The 17,081-nt window shown below is 46.1% G+C and overlaps 3 protein-coding genes and 1 pseudogene across 5 annotated transcripts; 3 read left to right on the top strand and 1 right to left on the bottom strand.

Moving 5' to 3' along the window:
• Positions 1-78: 78 nt before the first annotated feature.
• Positions 79-6,834, top strand: TMX2 (thioredoxin related transmembrane protein 2). 3 transcript variants are annotated; one of them, XM_011379011.1, is made up of 8 exons: positions 79-350; positions 3,862-3,922; positions 4,168-4,281; positions 4,554-4,630; positions 4,863-4,969; positions 5,157-5,222; positions 5,315-5,444; positions 5,953-6,834. In XM_011379011.1, exons 1-8 carry the CDS (start codon positions 96-98, stop codon positions 6,097-6,099), a joined length of 957 nt encoding a protein of 318 aa, XP_011377313.1. In that variant the 5' UTR covers positions 79-95; the 3' UTR covers positions 6,100-6,834. The 3 variants fall into 3 exon arrangements, with proteins under 3 accessions (XP_011377313.1, XP_023378391.1, XP_011377314.1); XM_011379012.2 differs by lacking the exon at positions 79-350 and adding an exon at positions 406-626; XM_023522623.1 differs by lacking the exon at positions 5,953-6,834 and having other exon boundaries at positions 84-350; positions 5,157-5,211; positions 5,315-5,407.
• LOC111731187 lies at positions 3,092-3,207 on the top strand (annotated as a pseudogene).
• Positions 6,835-7,223: 389 nt separating the features above from the next.
• Positions 7,224-9,040, top strand: SELENOH (selenoprotein H). The gene is made up of 4 exons (XM_011379010.2): positions 7,224-7,556; positions 7,647-7,792; positions 7,901-8,030; positions 8,865-9,040. The coding sequence occupies exons 1-3, from the start codon at positions 7,435-7,437 to the stop codon at positions 7,999-8,001; spliced, it is 369 nt and encodes a 122-aa protein (XP_011377312.2). The 5' UTR covers positions 7,224-7,434; the 3' UTR covers positions 8,002-8,030; positions 8,865-9,040.
• A 243-nt stretch (positions 9,041-9,283) lies between these two features.
• On the bottom strand, positions 9,284-16,130 carry BTBD18 (BTB domain containing 18). The gene is made up of 4 exons (XM_011379009.2): positions 16,094-16,130; positions 15,360-15,435; positions 14,343-14,507; positions 9,284-11,804 (listed from the first exon to the last, which is right to left on the bottom strand). Exons 3-4 carry the CDS (start codon positions 14,464-14,466, stop codon positions 9,736-9,738), a joined length of 2,193 nt encoding a protein of 730 aa, XP_011377311.1. The 5' UTR covers positions 14,467-14,507; positions 15,360-15,435; positions 16,094-16,130; the 3' UTR covers positions 9,284-9,735.
• Between the last annotated feature and the right edge of the window lie 951 nt (positions 16,131-17,081).

Here is a 17,081-nt window from a genome sequence, read left to right as displayed (position 1 = left end):
CCTTTTCCAGTTCCTCCCTATCGCGGCGCCCAATCAGAGACCTACCTCTGGGTCCGGAGGCGGTGCATCCGAGGCTAGGCCCAATAGAAGGCTGAATGGCGGGAGAGGCGGGGCCAGACCCCCCGACGCCGGAGAGCGGCGAGCACCCGCGGGCCCAGAAGATGGCGGTCCTGGCACCCTTAATTGCTCTGGTGTATTCGGTGCCGCGACTTTCACGATGGCTGGCCCGACCTTACTATCTTCTGTCAGCCCTGCTGTCTGCTGCCTTCCTACTCGTGAGGAAGCTGCCCCCGCTCTGCCACACTCTCCCTACGCAACGCGAAGACGGCAACCCGTGTGACTTTGACTGGGTGAGCGACCCCCGCCTCGGGACCCGGCGACCTTGACTGCCCTTTCCCTCGCGGTTGCATCAGGGGGCCCCGAGGTTCACCTTTTTGAGAACACCTGAGGTTCCGAGCCTGTTGCGAATTTGCCATTAGAGTATAGGGCCTGGACCGTCATCGATGGCAAAACAGCAAGTTAGCCTCCTGCACATCAGCCTGGGCCTTCTGACGCTTGAGTCCAGGATTCTTTCCATCTTACTATTCATATTCGTCAACAGCCCTGCCCAAATGCTACACGCGCAGGTACGGTGTTCTACTGTGCTCTCATATGGAGCCAGAGAGGTAATCAAGACAAATAGGAGTATTCCCGTCTTATTGGTGAAGAAATGATCTCTGCGTGATTAGGAGACTTGTCCAAGGTCACAACCAGTGAGTAACTGGGATTTGAAACCACTCTTCCGGTCATAGTACCTGCACACTCTTATCACCCATTTCTTAATTCAGTTAACACTAACAGAGTGCATGCTGTATGCTAGGAACTATGCTGCATCCTGAGGGTGCAAAGATGAATGAAACTAACAGGCTTATTGAAAAGGAATCATAAAAATTACATCACAAAGAAACCTATCCCAAGCCTCTTGCTGTATTTCCTAAGTAGGAGTGGAGAGACCACTCAGGCAGATAAGCTGACGTCCTAGGCCCTTTGCTCTATAGCACATCTGTGTTCTGAGAAAGGGTCAGCCTCAGTTTTCGTCTTTTTTTCCAGTCCCAAAATGAGTCTTGACCTTTAATAGAATCCACTTCCTTACTTTTATCCTCCACTCCTTGTTTACTCTTTCATACTTCCCCGTCCTTTCCCAGACAGTGTTATTAATTAGCTGAAATGTCGCCCTGCTACATCAAAAGATCTGATATGCTATACCACTTTAACCAAAATGGAACTCAAAAATATAAGTGGATAGTAATGAAGATTTTAATAAGGGTAGGGACATTTAATATAATTAATTTCTCTGTGTACTCTTGTCTAATAATATGCAAAATACTGGGAGGTTTTATATTTTATTATTACTGATAGAATTCTTTTTAACTTCAGATGGTCCCTGACTTAAGGTAGTTTAACTTACAATTTTTCAACTAGGATCTAGGTGTGAAAGCAATATACATTCAGTAGAAACCATACATCAAATTTTGGACTTTAATCTTTTTCTGAGCTAGCAACGTGTGTTACGGTACTCGTGATTCTGGGCAGTGGCAGTGAGCCACAGCTCCCGGGGAGCCACAGCTCCCAGTCAGCCGCACCATCAAGAGGGTGAACAACATATTCCACAGCGTAGTGTTAAATACCTTTTCACCTTACGATATTTTCAACTTTAATGATGGGTTTATCAGGTTCATTGTTGAGTCGTAGAGCATCTCTGTTTAGGGTTCATAGCCAGTGTTTTCCTGGAAAATCTGTTTTACTGATTTAACTCGATGATTGGGAAGTTATGATAGTAAGGTAAATAAGGCTAGCAATAACAGGTAAATCTCAAGTTTTCAGTGGTTTAGAAGAATAAAAGTTTATTTCTATTTGCTTAAATAAAGGAAAGAATCAAGCATTTTGTTTTTCCTTTCATAACCAAATGATGAGGGAATCAAGCATAACCAAATGATAAGGGAATGTTGATTTCCTAATAGAAGAATTTGTACTAATAAATACAGAAGGAATGATCAAATTTAAAAATCATTTAGCAATCTCTAACGAAATAATAACTCTGTGCACTGATCATCTGTAGATGCTAAAACCATCAGATGAAAAGTTGATATGTCCTCTGAAGGGATGCAGTGGAGAGTATCTAGCACCACTTGTGATGTCTTTTTGGCAAAAGATTTGAATTTCATTGTATTTAAACCTCTAAATTTCATTATTACTTTACAACAAATATGGAAGATAGAAGATCATCATCAGACAAATACCATGGGTATGCAAACAGCCAAATCCAGAAAGTGGGAAAGTTGACAATAACAACCAACTCAATTTCTTCAACAGATAAATAGCTTGGAGTGAAAAGGAAGAACAGGTATCTTTTAGAGTTAGAGATTAAGGAAGACCAAAGAATCACATCAGCCAAAGGCAGTGTGTGGATCTCGCTTGCTTAGTCTTGATTTGAACAAATAACAATACAAAGGAAATTTGAGATAATTGGGATTTTTAAAATAAGGGCACAGTATTAGATGACATTAAAGAATTATTAATTGTGTTAGCTGTGATAATGGTATTTTGGTTTGTTAGAAAAAGAAGTCCGTATTTGTAAGAGATACACACTGAAGTATTTACAGGTGAAATGATACAGTTGGAATTTGCTTTAAGTTTCTCCAACAAAAAATTGGGTAGCATAGATGAAATGGAACCATTTTGGCAAAATGTTACTGTTGAATCTGAGTAATAGGAGTCCCTTTAGGCATTGTAAGGGAGGAAAAATAACTTTCTCTCTATCCTTCTGAGGTCTCAGCTGAGACTGCCGTAATAAAAGACAGATTAAAGACAAAAGACATAGAAGTCTGTTAACATGTATACCTCATGTATACATGGGAGATACCCAGGGGAAAATGAGTAACTCAAAGAAGCGGCTTAGCCCTCTGGCTTATATAGCATCTTCAACAAAGAACAATAAATTTGTGGAGAAATGAGGACAAAGGACAACAGTTTTAGGCTTCCAAGGGCAGCAGACTGTGTGCTTACACACAGAAGGTCCCGAGTTCACGCCTCAGTGGAGCTACGGTCCATGGCCTATGCCCATGCCACCCTGAACAAGCCTGATGTCTGATCTTGGAAGCTAAGCAGGGTTGGTCCTGGTTAGTACTTAGATGGGAGACCACCTAGGAAGACCAGGTGCTGTAGGCATAAATAATAATAAAAAAATAGTAATAAAGTTATCCTTTCCTTGTCTTGTTTATTTTCTGTCTCACTTTGCTCCAGTTGAGTTTACATTCTAGAATGTGAGAAAGAACTCTAAGCCAAGGGTACTGGAAAGGGCCTTTGAGATCTCTGAAAGGCCTCCTTAAGCTCTCAGATTATACTGAAGGTACATGGATTATCACTATGATATTTGGTGAAGAGGAATGATCTCAGTAAACCCAAACAAATAGAATAACCATATATTATATTAATGGAATATTACTGAGAAAGTTTCCCTGGAAGTTTTATTTTACCAGGATCAGACTGAATTGGTTGCAATATCTCACACTTTTACACCATTCATACTTTATACAACTCTTTTATGCCTATTATCATTTAATCGTCACAATAGCATTTTGAAATAGGAAACCAAAGCTCAGTGGTTAAGTGATTTGCTGGAAGGCATCAGCCATTTTGTGGCAGGGGCAGAACCTGAACCCAGATCTTTCTGGCTGGTGATTTTCCCTCTACGCCACAGCTAACTCCAGTTCTTTCTTTATTGTTACCATTTCCAGTTTGGATCTCTGCTGCTTTTTAGCTCCCTTACCTAACCAAATCATCTCTGTTGACAGCATTCCTGTCACTTTGATTCTGTTCCAGAGAGAAGTAGAGATCCTGATGTTTCTCAGTGCCATTGTGATGATGAAGAACCGCAGATCCAGTGAGTTTAGCCTGCTGCTCAGTCTCCCACGGGTAGGACTGACGCCCTCCAGAGGTGCTTTCATTCATGTTATGAGAGGGGTATTATTTGGCGAACTACTTTCTCATTCCACGCCAAGGCTGAATTTGATCTTAGACTTTTGTTCCCTCCCCCTCTCCAATTTCAAAGTACCCCAGGAAGAAAGACAAAGAATGGGATATAGGAGCATGCCGCCCAACCTGACCTGTGACATCTTTGTGTTTCAGTCACTGTGGAGCAACACATAGGCAATATCTTCATGTTTAGTAAAGTGGCCAATGTACTTCTTTTCTTCCGCCTGGATATCCGCATGGGCCTGCTTTACATCACACTCTGCATAGGTAAGGAAACTACAGACTCGGTTGTGGGAACCCAGTTGCAATCCCCAACCAGTTTCTTCATACCCTTCTTCCATATCTTGTACCTAATTATGTGTGTGGCCCAGACAATAAGAATCTATGGAAACTATTTTAAGAGGAAGGGAATGTATCGGTGGTCTGTGTATGTCCACGAAGTGTTCTTTGGTGCTTGAAATCTCTGGATTGGTTTGAAAGTAAATCCCCTCCCCAAGGCCTTATATATGGTTCCAATGACATCTTTTTTCTGTGTTCAGTGTTCCTGATGACGTGCAAACCTCCCCTGTACATGGGCCCTGAGTACATCAAGTACTTCAGTGATAAAACCATTGATGTGAGTGTTCGTCCTCCCTTCCGTTTCTTGGGTCCCTGGTGGGTAATTTTGTAATTGTGCTCTGTACACACCGGGAGCAACTGCTTCAGAATGGAAGTCAAGGGCACTGCGGATTTTCATGGAGCTAGGGGAGGCGGACAGGGGAAGCGGGATGAGGAATTAGATGCTAAGGCCTGAACCTTTCCAGAAACCTGTGTGATCCAGCTCACTGTTTCTTCCCTGTGTGTGGCAGGAAGAGCTGGAGCGGGACAAGAGGGTCACGTGGATAGTGGAATTCTTTGCCAATTGGTCCAGTGACTGCCAATCATTTGCTCCAATCTACGCTGACCTCTCCCTCAAGTGAGTAGTGCAGAGGGAGGCATGGTGGAAATTGCAATGCTGCATCTTCCCTCTCATTGTTTTTGGCCTTGATTTTTGCACATTACAACCAAAGGCATCCCCCACCCCTTCTAATAGCTGTACTTTCTCTTCCTCTCTTCCCTTGATCCAGTCTCTTCTTTGACTATGTGTAATAATATGTTCTCAGGTACAACTGTACGGGGCTAAATTTTGGGAAGGTGGACGTTGGACGCTACACTGATGTTAGTACACGGTACGTAAGGGCTTAGGCAGAAGGTATAAGCAGAGATTCACTTTGAGTGGTGTTTACAGGTGTATTTACAAAGTATTTTCTGGGCCCTGTAGGTACAAAGTGAGCACATCGCCCCTCACCAAGCAGCTTCCTACCCTGATCCTGTTCCAAGGTGGCAAGGAGGTCATGCGGCGGCCACAGATTGACAAGAAAGGACGAGCTGTCTCTTGGACTTTCTCTGAGGTATAGGAGTGGGCCCATGGTTTGGAGAAGGGTGTGGAGCCCAACCTGGGTTTGATTCCTAGCTCTGCCACTTGCCTACAAGCCTTGAGAGTGTGGACTAGTTATTAGACCTCATTCCTGAATTCACTCAGCAGATTTATATTATGCTTCTATCATGTGCCAGACCTGCGAGTACTGGGGAACAGTTGTTAAGATTCAGTGTCAAAAGCCCTTGTACCAGTCGTCTGTAGGCCTGAGGTTCCTTAGTAATAAATTGGAGACAGTAACTCTTGGCTCGCAGGGTTGTTTTGCAGATTACATTAAATGTGTAGCTGTAATTCTTGGCACAGTGATAGGTACTTAAATATTAGTTGACTTTTCCAAGTGTCCAAAAAAGAGATTTAAGTTAGAGTAGATATCTGTCCTTTGCTTCCTCCTTTCCTAGACTGCTTCTAAATGCCTCTTACTTCCCAGGCTCTGAAGTCTCCTTTCCAACCTGAACCCTGTTGTGTGCATCTGTTTTGTGCAGGAGAACGTGATCCGAGAATTCAGCTTGAATGAGCTGTATCAACGGGCCAAGAAGCTATCGAAGGCTGGAGATAGTATTCCTGAGGAACAGCCTGTGGCTCCAACCCCCACAGCAGTGCCAGAAGGGGAAAGCAAGAAGAACAAATAGGTTCCCTGCCTTGCTAGTTAGTGCCTCTCGACAATCCCAGGCACCTCTGAGACCCGGCCCCTTCTGTAACCACAAGCCTTGCCTGAGGCCTTGGCCTTTATTTATATTTTCCCTGTTGGCTGTGCCTAGGTGGGGTTGGGTGCTGCTTCTCATTTTAAAGAAGCATCCAGGGAATTAACAGGCACCCTCCAAGAAGGCCTCCACTGCTGTGGCCAACTGTTTCACTGGAGGAAGAGGGAGAGCTCATGTGATGGTGAGGAAATGCTTTCCCCTCCAAGCTTGCATCAGTGTGTTGAGTGCTGCCCACCACTCATCTCCATCGCGCTGTGGTTTCATTATTCCTTTGTGGACCTACACAGACTACTTAAATTAGGTTAAACCTTAACACAAGATGCCAGGGTACAGAGTCAGCACTAGGATTTTCCTTTCAAGGACCTTTACTTTTTTAGGCCCGTTTGGGTGGTCTGTGGCCTTCATTAAAAAGTATAAACCTAATTTTGTCACTGGTCCCAAGGAGAAGCCTTTAAACACAAAGTTTTCTCATTGAAGACAGTATTGAATCTATTTTATAGAGGTTGGGAGGAAGGGAAATAGAGGTTTGAGACCTTCCTTTGTGTGGTGGGCCTGGAGGAGACGCTTCTGGGCAGAATTGGGGTTTCACTTAACCCTTGTACTGATTCTCCTCACACCCAGTTGCTAGTTTTCCATAATAAAGAGACTAGGATTTCCTTTTGATGTGTCTTCTCGAGTTACTTGTGTGTTAAAAAGCCAGGCAACTGCAGAGGCATTGCCTACCTCCAACTTCACTCCAAAAGCCATTCTGATTAGTTTGATCAAACGTCAGGCGACAGTCCTTCGGACTAGGGGAGTCTTGGAAGGCTCGTTTCCGCAAACCAGCGTACCAAGCGCTCCGAGTTAGACTGTAGACTTGGTGCCAGGGAGGTTTTGAGGGCTGGTGGGGGTCGAGTTCATGATGCACTCGGTTTAGCCAGAGGCGCGGTTACAGAAAAACCGAGCTACTCTAGGCCCCGCCCCTGCTGTGCTCGCCCACCCCTACCCCAAGCACCGGTGGTTTGGTCTTGTTCAGGTACCGTACCTCCCCCGACTCTGCGCGCAGAGTGGCTGTGCCTGGAGGGCCCGCCTCCCGACCACGTGTGCGCCTGCGCCTCTCTTTCCTCCGCTTGGCAGAGGTTTTGTTCTGCGAGTGGAGTGCTTTGGCCTGCCGTTTGGAGCTCGGAGAGGGGCCGTCCAGTGTCGCGTGGCCGCTCAGTTGGCCGCGTCTTCACCCTATTCCCACCCCAGGTCGGCTCAGTTCCCGGCCGGGCTCCAGGTGCCATGGCTCCCGGCGGGAGGAAGCGGAAGGCCGAGGCGGCGGGGGTCGCGGTGGCCGAGAAGCGGGAGAAGCTGGCTGGCGGCCAGAAGGGAGTGGAGGTGGCGACCGTCGTTATCGAGCATTGGTGAGGGACCTGGAGAGTCACGGAGAGCGGGGGGGCCAGGGCATTGCAGGCCCAGGGCCCCAGTCTCTGATGCTCCCCGTCTCTCCATAGCACGAGTTGACGCGTCTACGGGCGCAACGCTGCGGCCCTGAGCCAGGCGCTGCGCCTGGAGGTCCCGGAGCTTCCAGTGGAGGTGAACCCTGCCAAGCCCCGGAGGGGCAGCTTCGAGGTGACGCTGCTGCGCCCGGACGGCAGCAGTGAGTGGGGGCGCGGGTTTGGGGGACGAGGGCAGGGGTCCGAGGCGGGAAAGGGCTGGTCTCAGAAGCCGCTGGGAGAGAGAATAACTCCATTTGGTCTTTTCCCAGGTGCGGAGCTCTGGACTGGGATTAAGAAGGGGCCCCCACGCAAACTCAAGTTCCCTGACCCGCAGGAGGTGGTGGAGGAGCTGAAGAAGCACCTTTCGTAGGGAGGTTGGGCAGCACGCCTCAAGCTGAGGTATGGGGCCGGAGGCTAGGGGAGGAGTTTGGTTCATCTTGTGGCTCTTCGTGAAGCAGCCCTTACTGTTGTCCCGCCTTTCACACAGGGGCTACAATTTTTTTCATGACTTTTTCCTCAGTATTTCCTCTATTGGGAATACTTCTCCTTTTTACTGGTAGAAATAACTGAAATCGGCAAAAAAAAAAAGTTAGTTTTCTACCTAGTGTGCCCTTTGCTGATGTTTCATTTCACGATCTTTGAGCCAAGTCGTAGAACTGATAGACGTGTAAATGATTTATAGAAACGCAATTTTTGTCCTTTGAAGATGTAGTTAATTGTTACCCTGAAGCAATGGACCAGTTTTGTATTTTTGTTAAAAAATTCATTTTCCACATCCCTGATGATATGTGTTTTGATTCTTTGAAGTGGTAAATTCCTCTAGTTCCCTCCTTTATGAGTTAAATAAAATCATTGACACGTTTTTTATTTGCATGGGTCGTGATTTCCCCCTTTTTATTGGCAAAATCTTTGTGTAATTTCGGGTATGCTTATGCTTACCCCCTTGTTTTTTGTTCCTAGTATGGTCTGTTAATAGCCTAGCCCCATGTGGAAACACTGTCTTACAGTCCTCTTCCCCCTAGTCCCATGGATTTGACCTTGTCTTTATCCATAGTCTTTCATACAGTGCTTTGACATGTGGTCAGGCACCTGACATGTTGAGATGTGGGAGAAGGATGCAGTCCTTCCTTGAGCTCTGCAGAGTCTGTGGGTTCAAGGGTTAGGGGCATGTCTTCCTCAGGCTATATGATTGCCTGGATCCCTTCTCTAACCCTCTTCCCCTTATTTTCACAGCCATCTGTACCTGGTGATGTTGGAGCATTTATGATGGGACATGGCTAAACTTCAGTCATGTGCCTGAAGCTATGGTTTCTTCTCCAGAAATGATGGTTAAGTTGTGAGGCAACCCTCTAGTAAGGCATTGAAAAGTTTTTGGATTTGATTTGCTTAATAAAAGTTGAAATAAAGTATTTGTGTAATAAAGTAAAAGTTAATCTTATGGTAAGGGATGGACAAAAGCCAGCCTTACAGGATTGGTCACCCCCCTCCCCTTTTTTTTCATAGCCTAAGGTCACCAATTAACCAAGAAATCCTAGGGTTTCTGGTAGAGCATGTGAAATACTTGTAAAAACTATGGGGGAAAAGTAAATAATTTATTTTTTAAAAGCAACTTATTTTTTCAACTCACTTCTTAGAAGTGATGATGGAAGTACCTGTTCCTGGCCCCTGCAGAGGTTTTGGCTAGACTTCCATACTGGCAATGGATAAGCCCCACACATAGGTGCTGGACAACATCCTGTCACTCCCTCCCACTTTGTTCCACCCCAGCACTGCTTCACACCTTCTGGAACATTTATTTTCTCTTGCATAGAATCTTACCACATAACCTGCCTCATAACCTGGGAGACCTGGCCTTGGCTATTTATGACCCATTAAAATTGGGGACCATGCAATTTATTGTTTCATTTGTTTGTCAATAACTGGAAAATAGATTATAGGAAATAAGATGGTTCAAGTTCATAATTTTCTACCCATCGTACTTATGCCTGGCTCCCAAAACCTAGGGAGGGGAGGACAGGACATGTGCTAACCTCTCTGCCAATATTCCTTTTGCTAGCCAACACTTCCCATCCTCCCAGTGCCCTAAACTGCCTTTCCCACTCCACTACGTTAGTATGTCTACCTCCGTTTCTGACTCTGAGGAAGGGTCAGGCCACACGGAGGGAATACTGGTGGGCACCAGCCTCCCCTCTGATGTCCAGTCTACCACATCAATCTCTTCCTCTTCAGGGCTGGCAGGAAGTGGGTCCAGCTGCTCAGAGTTGCTACATGCCTCCTTGCCTGTTTCTGGAGGAGAGTATACCACTTCATCTGTAGTTAGGGACGCTTCTAGCCCAGTCTCCCCCCAGTTTGAACATGGAGGTGAGAGGTCTCCATAGGACCTTTGGGGAGGGTCAAAGGAGTCAATGTGGAGAAGTTTGTCTCTCTGATCATCCAGTGGCTGGGAGCTGGTAATTTCTAGGTCTTGAGTCCAAGAGCCTCCTACTGAAAGCACCTCCCCTTCACTCATCTCAGAGGGTATGACAAGGGGGCTAAGGGGCTCAACAGGCTCTTTGTTTGCAGAGGACATGACAAGGGGACTAAAGGGTTCAGCTGGCTCTTTGTTCTCACCAACAGGTTCCTTTTCCAATCCTGTGAACTCCCTGGGCCAGAGTTCCATGTCTGGTAAATACCATTCTTCTCCTTCGATCCAGTTCTTTCCTGTTTCTGTCAGGTGATAACTAGGGGTCCTACAGCCCTCAGCCCCAGGACTCTCCAGAGATCCTGTAGGCGGCTCAATATCTGAGCCACACAACATGAAGTCCAGGATCTCCTCCAGCTCACTGGTGGCAGCAGCACTTGTGATTCGGTACTCCTCAGCTTCACAGGGCTGCCCAAGCAGGGATGTGTCAAATGCATACGGCTCTGTGCAGTCAATATCAAACTCAGGTTCCTTCCCTACCAGCTCTGGACTGGACTCAAACTCAGACTTCACCACTGGGGGGTCTGGGGAGCGGCTAGCAGAAAGCAGAATGTCTTGTAGCCTAGAGCACACCGGGGAGTCCTGACACACATCTATTCTCGCAGATGACATTTCCTGCTGGTTAACTGAGGATGGCTGAGTCCCTGGGGGTTCTTCTGAGTCTCCAGGTTCTGGGATATGAGGACTGTCTGGAGAGTTTTTGAGGGGAGGCTCCTGCACCACCTCCCAGCAGGTCCCGTTGACAATCTTCCGAAGTTTTACTCTCCCAACCTGTCCCTCCTCTGCAGAGTCCGAATTAGGTGCCCTGGCTTCGGGGCTCCGCTTCTTAATCCCACCTGTCTTTCCAAGACCAGATGGGCTTGGGGTGCTCTCTAGAGGACTAGTTCTCCCTGGTTTCTGCTTGTCCTCTGGTGCTTCTTTATTTATACTCTTTTGTCGCCAGAGACGCCGGCCAGGGGCTGTGGGCACTGAGCTGGGCCCACTTAAAATACTGGGAGGCTTGGATGTACAGACATCAGGAGATGGCTTTGAACGACTCAGCCGGATCTTTCTGGGCAACAGTCGCTCATCCATAGAGGGGTACAGGCTTGCGGGGGAAAGTGCTGTAGGACCAAGGGCAGGGTCACTCTTACTCTCTTTAGGCCCCTGACTGTGGCTTGATGGTGAAGAGCTTTTTTCTTGTGGAGCTGGGCAGGCTCTGGCCTTCCTCTTGAGCAGAAGAGTGTCTGACAAGTTCTCTGCATTCTGTCGGTTGCTCTTGTCCTGGGCCCCCTCCTCCATCCCCAGTGACTTCAATCTCACTGCCCCAAGAGAACAGGGAGTCTGGGTAATAGGCAGTGGAGTTCGAGGACGGCGGCTGGATGCCACTACCCTGGCAGAGATGGGTGCAGCACTTGGAGGCTGTAAGCACTCCCTGTTGAGTCTTCTGCCCTGAGGGGCTTTCACCAACTTCCCACCCTCTAGCTGAAGGGATTCTAGTTCAGATACTCGGAGCTGACGGGCAGCAGAAAGCACATCCTGGGCTTCTTCTCGAGATACTTCCATCTCTGAGGTATACAGGAAGTCTACCAGCTTCCTAAGCGTCCTGATCTTCAGGCCTCCCAGCTCCAGCACCACCTTACGACCCTGAGCTGGCCTCTCCCGTTCCAGGCGCTCTGTGAAGAAGGGGCTGCAGGCAGACAGGATGCAGCAATGGGCTGGGACTGCCTCACCTGGGGGGGAAACCCACTTTGTTATTTCATGCAGACTGGAATGTTCATGAGCTAAGCATAGATATTACTACCCATTCCTTATTCCCTAAAACCTCTCGTTTCTTATATTAGAGTAAGGTATCACACCCAGTTGCCCAAGCTTGAGCACTAGAAGTCATCTTTGATTCTCTCTTACCCACTGCATTAATTTAATCAAACATTAATTTAAAGAAACGCTAATACTCAATACCTTATTATGTGCCAGGTATTATTCTAAGGGTTTTACCAGTATTAATTCATTTAATCTTCACTGGAACCCTATGATGTAGCTATTGTTATTACAGATAAATAAATTGTAGCATGGTTAAATAATGTGCCCACAATTATGTGGTTGGTAAGTACCACACACAAGGTTTGAATCCAGGGGTCTCACAACTGCAACAAGTTTTATAAATTCTCTTTAACAGCTCAAAAGCCAGAAATTTCTCTATTCTCAATGCTTTAGTTCAGGTCACCATTCCCTCTATTTTGGATTAAAAAACGGCCTCCTATCTGGGCTCAAGAATAACCCAATAATTCTCATATGGCCTGAGTGCTGTCTCTAAGCAGATATCTGATCATGACCTTCTTAAAACCTTTAAATACAATTCCCAATGTTCTGAGGACAAGACCTGCTGTTTCCTTTGCATAACTCTTCAGACCTTACATAACTGCTACTAATTTCTCTAGCAATATCTCTGGTCAATACACTTCCTGTTGTTCACACTCTAGGCATAATGAGCCACTCACAAATCCCTAGTCACATCTGATTGTATGTTCTCTCTGCTTGAGAAAAATCTTTCCCCACTTCTTCCTACTTCTGCTTGTCCTTCAGACCTCACCTAAGGTTTATTTCCTCCAAGAAAATCTCCCTAACCTCCATCCCCCAGCTTCCTCAAGTCTATGAAGGATGCTGTATATCAGCCTATACTTACCCAATATGTTATTTATCATACTGCTCAGTTACTTGAATACAGTGGTAATTTGAATGTCTTCCCCTTACATGATTTCCTTGTGAGGAAGGACTTTTATCTTCATATATACTACATGCCCATGCCAATACATTATATTAACATACAACAGGTAATTGATACTTTTTTATTTTGAATTGAGGAATGAATCCCAACTCTGCACTTATTAAAAAAACTAACAAGCAAGTCATTTAACTCTAGGCCTCAATGCACTCACCTGTAGAACTGGGACCATCTAACATTATCTCATAAGGCTATAATAGGAGACACTACAGTATATATACTCTGTAAACTGTAGAGTGCTACCCAACAGTGGTTGTCATAATCCTTTTTTATAAATGAAGAAACTGAGCACTTCCCCATTTGTCACTTAGTTTCTAAGTAACAAAGCTAGGATTTAAACTGATTCTTAGTCTTGGGCCTTTTACTGTATACCAGGCTTTACCTCATGATGATGTCACATTTCAAGTGTTAGGAGAAGAGGTAGAAATAAGCTACATATTTTTAGGTCTAACAACAAACAAGAAAAACCATCAATTTGAAGACAAAAAATAATTAAGCAACAGCCTGGCAGAAAAGAGGAAAATAGGTAATAGTGTCATTTAACACTTATAATGTGCTTTGTACAATAAAAGCATTGTTCTAAGTGCTTTACGTATGTTAACACAATCTTCACAACTATCTCATTATTATCTATATTTTATAGTTTCTACACTTAAAAAAACTTTACAATTCATTTCATTTTTTAAGAGAAAAAGAGCAGAGTCTCATTTTCATGCTCAAAAACAGTCCTAGGAACAAACAGCTCTTTACCAAACAGCTCACAGTGCTAACACATTTTTTTCTGGTTTTGTACTCCACTCCCTGATCCTAAACTCATTTTATCTTATTCTAAAGTGAGTTGCAATTGAGTCCCCACTTAAGTAAGTCCTTACTTAATGCCATCGATAGGTTCTTAGAAATTGCAACTTTAAGCAAAATGACTGTAAAGAAACCAATTTTCCCACAGGCTAACTGATATAAACAACAGTTAAGTTCCTACAGCATATTTCTGGTCACGAAAATGTTACCCAACTCCTAAATAAAGAACCACCAACACATTTCTAATATTAAATATTGAAATAAATGTGAGTTATACATACATTTAAGAAACAGTAATAAAAATAAGTCAGATAATTATTTTCCAGTCTGCTTATTCCAGTTCAGTGTTGTAGGTGGCCAGAGTCTATCCTGGCAGCTCACGGCCCAAGTCGGGAACCAACCCTGGGCAGGACACCCTTCCATCTCAGAGTGCACTCACACACAATCCCACACCCACGCAGGCGGGGACAATTCAGAATCCGCCAATTCACCTAACATACACATCTCTGGGATGTGGAAAGAAACTAGAACACCCGGATAACACTCACACAGACATGGGGAGAAAGTGTAAAATCTACACTGAGACAACAGCCTCAGTCAGGAATCGATTTTTTTTCCCTCATTAATGTTATAATAAAACAATGTTGAACGAAAGGATGTTATTTGAGGACCTGCTGTAGTCTCTTACCTTCTGCCTGCAGAAGGACATCACAGAACACCCCACTCTGTTGCTGGTGATGAAGCTGCAGAAAAGCTAACCTGAGGAACCGGGGATTCCTATATAGGATTTTGGAACTAGCAGGAGAACACATGTTGGTCTATTAACAAAGCTAGGTTTTTACGGATCAGATTCCTGTGGGTGAGACATAATACATTTCAGAACCATGATTATAACTAATTTGTTTTTTGTTTTCGAATGGCAGGGAAATTTTGAAAAAGAGATAATAACATGAGTTGGGAGCCATAAGCCCAGAAATTGTGCCAATGGTATTATCAAGAAAGAATATCACAGTGGTTACATGTGGGAGCTCAGAGATACGCCTAGATTTGAATCTCAGGTAAATGACCTAACTTCTCTGAGTCTCACTTTTCTCATTTATGAAATGGGAATGATAACAGTAGTTACCTTGTGGGGTTGTTTTAAAGATTAAATGAGTCAATGCAGGTAAAATTGCTTAGCACTGTGAGTGCCTGGCATATAATAACTATTCCCCCCGCAAATGGTAGCTGTTATTATCCTTAAACCTTCCTCATTCATATTACTACGGAGACTCAACTCATTCAGTGCTGACTACTCATTCTTCCTGAGCACCACACTTCCAAGTTCCATGAGTATAATCCTCAATTCAATACTTAAGAAAAAATACTGATATAAAATTCTCTAGTAAACATACACACTTCTCTGAGCTCGCTCTATCATAGTAACCAGCAGAGGGTGCACAGTAAACAAAAGAAGCTGCTGGACTTAGTGGGAAGGTCTTAAAACAGAAATAAGGACATTCCCACCCTTGGTTCAGAAGTTCTTGACCAAAGTGAGCTCGATTCCACCAGAAATTGGCCTTTAGGTTTGTCAGTCTGGTTGATGACCTGGCTAACAATGGAGCAAGAATAATTAAGCATTCTACCCCTCTCCAAAACAAACTGGATATTCTGACTTCAGGCTGACTACATTTCCAGCTTTTTGCACTGAAACCCCCACACTCACTGCACAGCTGGTGTTCCTTTCCTGGCATGCAGTTTTCTGTCAGGTGGCACCGAGGATCCGAAGTGTTCACGTCAAACTATCAGAAAGAAAAGAGTGAAAAGGTAAACTAAGAAAGGGTAAATTCAATTTCCTTCGCAGCCAGAGATGGGGTAGAAGCTGGCAGCTGTTGCAAGGGCCCAAACCAAGGCCATGGGGGAAGCTTCCCAATCCACTAGCACCCGGCCTTGTTCCTAGACCCAACCTGGACTAGATCTGCAGCAGGAGTTGTTCCTGCCGTCCTCTCTGTGCTTGGGTCTTCGGTCCAGCCCGACTGACTTCCTTTCAATGTTCAGCCTCGCGCGCCCCTGCGCGCGCACGCGGGGAGGATTACCAAAGAAAGAAGCACAGGTGGGCGAATCGCCCGAGGGTTCTCTAACCAACCAGGTCCAATGGAATCGGGATTGGCGTTGAAAGCAGGGTTTTACGGAAGGCCCTGCAAAGCTAAGCGCCTCGAACGCTCCAGGCGCCCTGGCCCAACTCCTTTGAAGAGAGACCCCTCGGCGCGAAGGTTTCTGGGAATGGAGCGTGGGGATCCCGGAGGCCCGAATTCAGGGTTCACTCTCACCACCAGCTCCGGCCGCAGGGCTTTTGCAGCCACCGTCCGGTGCCCTCGTCCCGCCGCGGACCCTGGCACCCTCATGCACCGAGAGATGGTGACAGCGAGGGCCTGAGGCCACGCGGCTGGCGCCACACACCTCGCGCCGCTACCTTCGCGCACAGCGCGTCGCGGGGCCGACGTCCTTCTTCCTCCTCAGCCCTCGGGCTTACGTCTGCCGGGATACGTCGTTCTCATTGGCCGAAGGCTCCTGGGAGAGCCAATCACAGGAGGAGGAGCGCTTTGGGCGGGAGGCTAAGTCTCGAGGGACTTGAGAGCTGAGGAAAGACCGTCAGGCCGTGAGAGGTAGGGGGAAGGGCCCGTCGGGGAGGAATTCTAATGGCAGCCGGCTTCTCGCTCTGCACTCGATGAAAACACTCCAAAAAGAGGGTCAGGATCCTCCAGTCAGGTAGGCTTCAAGGCGGCTGAAGGACACCTCTGGCTTCTCTCTGAGGAGGCTGCAAATGGCCGCGGCCCTGGCTAAGAGCGCTCCGGCTTAATGGAGGAAAAAGCCCCTTGCACCTTGTCCCCCAAATCTCTCACCTATATATCTCCTTAAGGCCAGGGATGTTCCAGAACGACATCGTTGGGTCAGTTTATGAATTTAAGATTTCCCCAGTTTCCACTCCAGCCCCAAATCTCAGAGAACTGGTGACTACGGGGGTTTGCAGAACCGTCTGGTCTCCAGTGTCCTTCTAGAGCTGGTTTATTTAGTGTACTTCCTGACTGGAAATAGCAGTTTTCAGGGGTGATATTAAAAAATTAAGTAACCTCAAGAGTAAACATTTAGCGAGAATGCTTCCCACGATATCAGTCCGGACAGCAAGTCTTTCCCCTGTGTGCGTTAGGCCCCGGGTCCCGGAATCTGTTAGATGTCGCCTGATGTCCAGCTCTGACATCCAGCTCTGAACGAAAGTGACTGAATCCAAAGCCATTGACGACAAAGTGTGATGACTTGAGACGGGGCAGCCCCCCGCTGAGGCCAACTGGAGGCAGAAAAGGAAGCCTCCCGAAAGAAACCGAACCTGCAGAGGGACAAGACGTGGAGGGGTGAGTAGTACGGCACATTCTAATATGTCTTCATTGGT

The sequence above is a fragment of the Pteropus vampyrus genome, unplaced genomic scaffold (genome assembly GCF_000151845.1).
Source record: "Pteropus vampyrus isolate Shadow unplaced genomic scaffold, Pvam_2.0 Scaffold352, whole genome shotgun sequence".
NCBI classification, from domain to species: Eukaryota; Metazoa; Chordata; class Mammalia; order Chiroptera; family Pteropodidae; genus Pteropus; species Pteropus vampyrus.
The sequence above is the reverse complement of the archived record's forward strand: the minus strand, read 5'-3'. Positions and strand labels throughout refer to the sequence as shown.

Excerpts from the sequence above, each read along its gene's own strand:
- TMX2 (XM_011379011.1), top strand. The coding sequence starts at position 96 with ATGGCGGGAGAGGCGGGGCCAGACCCCCCGACGCCGGAGAGCGGCGAG. Across the intron at positions 4,970-5,156 it reads TACGCTGACCTCTCCCTCAA|GTACAACTGTACGGGGCTAA; the intron begins GTGAGTAGTGCA and ends ATATGTTCTCAG. Across the intron at positions 5,445-5,952 it reads TCTCTTGGACTTTCTCTGAG|GAGAACGTGATCCGAGAATT; the intron begins GTATAGGAGTGG and ends TGTTTTGTGCAG.
- BTBD18 (XM_011379009.2), bottom strand. The coding sequence starts at position 14,466 with ATGTGTTCTCCTGCTAGTTCCAAAATCCTATATAGGAATCCCCGGTTC. Across the intron at positions 11,805-14,342 it reads TGTCCTTCTGCAGGCAGAAG|GTGAGGCAGTCCCAGCCCAT; the intron begins GTAAGAGACTAC and ends TTTCCCCCCCAG.